The sequence below is a fragment of the Malus domestica genome, chromosome 14, assembly GCF_042453785.1.
Source record: "Malus domestica chromosome 14, GDT2T_hap1".
NCBI lineage: Eukaryota > Viridiplantae > Streptophyta > Magnoliopsida > Rosales > Rosaceae > Malus > Malus domestica.
Window position 1 is genome coordinate 15,578,817 of NC_091674.1, and position 1,518 is coordinate 15,580,334.

The 1,518-nt window shown below is 35.0% G+C and overlaps 1 protein-coding gene across 1 annotated transcript; it reads right to left on the reverse strand.

Moving 5' to 3' along the window:
* Positions 1-232: 232 nt before the first annotated feature.
* LOC103454807 (protein LURP-one-related 11-like) lies at positions 233-853 on the reverse strand. Its single transcript, XM_008394404.3, has one exon. It carries the CDS (start codon positions 851-853, stop codon positions 233-235), a length of 621 nt encoding a protein of 206 aa, XP_008392626.1.
* Positions 854-1,518: the final 665 nt, after the last annotated feature.

Here is a 1,518-nt window from a genome sequence, read left to right on the forward strand (position 1 = left end):
TTTAGTTAGTACATTGGAAAACGAAATAATGTGCAGCCAACAAGAAGAGAGGAAATTTGAAAAATGAGTATTGATTAAGCATCTCCTTAAATTACATCATGTTCATGTATTTACAAGTATAACACATAGGTTAATGGGTTGAACCACCAAAAACAAAACTTTGAACCACATCTATCGATCACTACAAAACTGGTCAAAAGAAACTCATGAATTGATTCCACTCATGTACGAGTCATAGTTGATTTCTTATCAAGCCATAAACAGTGACAAGAGCCATGATAAAGGAATGATCCACATGAGGCTCCACTACCAATGTAAGGACATCATCTCCAAAAACTACTCCTGAACTTGACTGCTTTCTCTTAGCCTCTGCTACAACTCTTCCATTGTTATCCATAATTCTGAAAGCTGTTGATTTGCCATTCAAACGCTCTAACCTGTAGCAATTGCTATCAGATCTCATCGTTACTTTGTATGAAGACTCCTTATTTCCAAGAATTGATCTAAAACTTTTTTTCACTCGAAACAATGGCTTATTGGCACCAATATTGTTGCTTCTGTAGCCCTCCCATCTTCGGAAACTGAAAACTTTCTTCTCACAAACAGTGAAGAGAAGCTTGCCACGAAGATCCATGAGATAAACTTCGTTGCTGTGCTTGTTGTCGTAGTTATCTATGCGATAAACGACTTCACCATTTTCATCAAAAGTGGTGCATCCGTTTCCTTGCATCACAAGAGATTTCATCCATATAGTGAATGTTTCTCTCTTTGATGTCATATACCTATTATTAGAACATGAAGCATCATCACGATCACTACTATTGCTTGTTAAGAGAGGATGAACCTTGGCCATTTAGGAGTAGAGCCGAGAGAGCTTTTGTTTTTGGCTTGCGGGGTATGGTAAGATGTTTGAGGTGAGGTTTGAATTATGTTAGTAATTTATAGTCCGTTGTGATCAGTACTGAAAAGTAGGAATGAATACGAATAAAAATGATTAATTTGGTCATCCAAGAACTCCGTTGCACGTTTATTATATGTGCAAGAAAATTATATGAAAACTAATATATATATTACAAAATAAATTATCATCGACATAACTTGACTTCTTCTAGGCTTTCAAGAGTATTATAAAGGAACTTGTCGGGTCTAGGTTTTATATATAGCGTCCAATTTCTTAATAGCAAAAAATCATTGCATATAATGCTTTGTTTCGGGAACTAAGACCATCTCCAACCCTGGGCTAAAAGCCAAATTACCCCCCCCCCCAAACACTCTCCAATCCATGCTAAAATTTTAGGCTAAATGCCAAATGCTATTTCTGGGCCAAATACCCCCCAGCTTTCCCCCCGGGCTAAATGCGAAATGTTTATCGGAATTTAAATTTTTTTAGATCAAAATGTTCATAAAATTAATTTACAATAATCTACATATTTATTTATTTTTTAAAAATTGATTTAAGAAAAAAATTTAGGCTAATTTCATTCTTTAATAATTCTGGGCTAAAATTTTAGGGTAGAA

Coding starts and splice junctions, on each gene's coding strand:
- LOC103454807 (XM_008394404.3), bottom strand. CDS start 853: ATGGCCAAGGTTCATCCTCTCTTAACAAGCAATAGTAGTGATCGTGAT.